General features: G+C 43.5%; 1 protein-coding gene across 1 annotated transcript in view; it reads left to right on the top strand.

Moving 5' to 3' along the window:
- Positions 1–44, top strand: part of asb5b (ankyrin repeat and SOCS box containing 5b) — a 10,017-nt gene extending 9,973 nt beyond the window's left edge. Inside the window, exon 7 of the mRNA XM_030788210.1 lies at positions 1–44. This exon is cut by the window's left edge and continues 102 nt beyond it. Within this exon, the coding sequence (XP_030644070.1) occupies positions 1–26 (26 nt within the window). The 3' untranslated portion in view covers positions 27–44.
- The last annotated feature ends 262 nt before the right edge of the window (positions 45–306 follow it).

Genomic DNA, 306 nt, shown 5'->3' with positions numbered 1-306 from the left:
TCAAAGACTATCTCCAATACAGATAGACACAGCACAGCTCTCTCTCTCTCACTCTCTCCTTACCTCTCCTTCTCTTCCCCTCTCTTTATCACTCTTTCTCTCTCTCTCTCTTCCTGTTTCTCCTTCTCTCCCTGTCTCTCTCTCTCTCTCTGTTCTGTCTTACTGTCTTCCTATCCTTCTCTCTCTCTCTCTCTCCCGGCCCCCTCTCTCTTTCTTGCTCTATCATCACTCTCTTTTTGTTTTCTCTTATCAAGTGCATTTAATAAAGGTGTTCAGGCTTGTTTTCATGTCCTATCAATTACATCA

Source organism: Chanos chanos, chromosome 11, assembly GCF_902362185.1.
Source record: "Chanos chanos chromosome 11, fChaCha1.1, whole genome shotgun sequence".
In the NCBI taxonomy this organism is placed as follows: Eukaryota; Metazoa; Chordata; class Actinopteri; order Gonorynchiformes; family Chanidae; genus Chanos; species Chanos chanos.
This window is presented reverse-complemented; position numbering and strand designations above follow the sequence as displayed.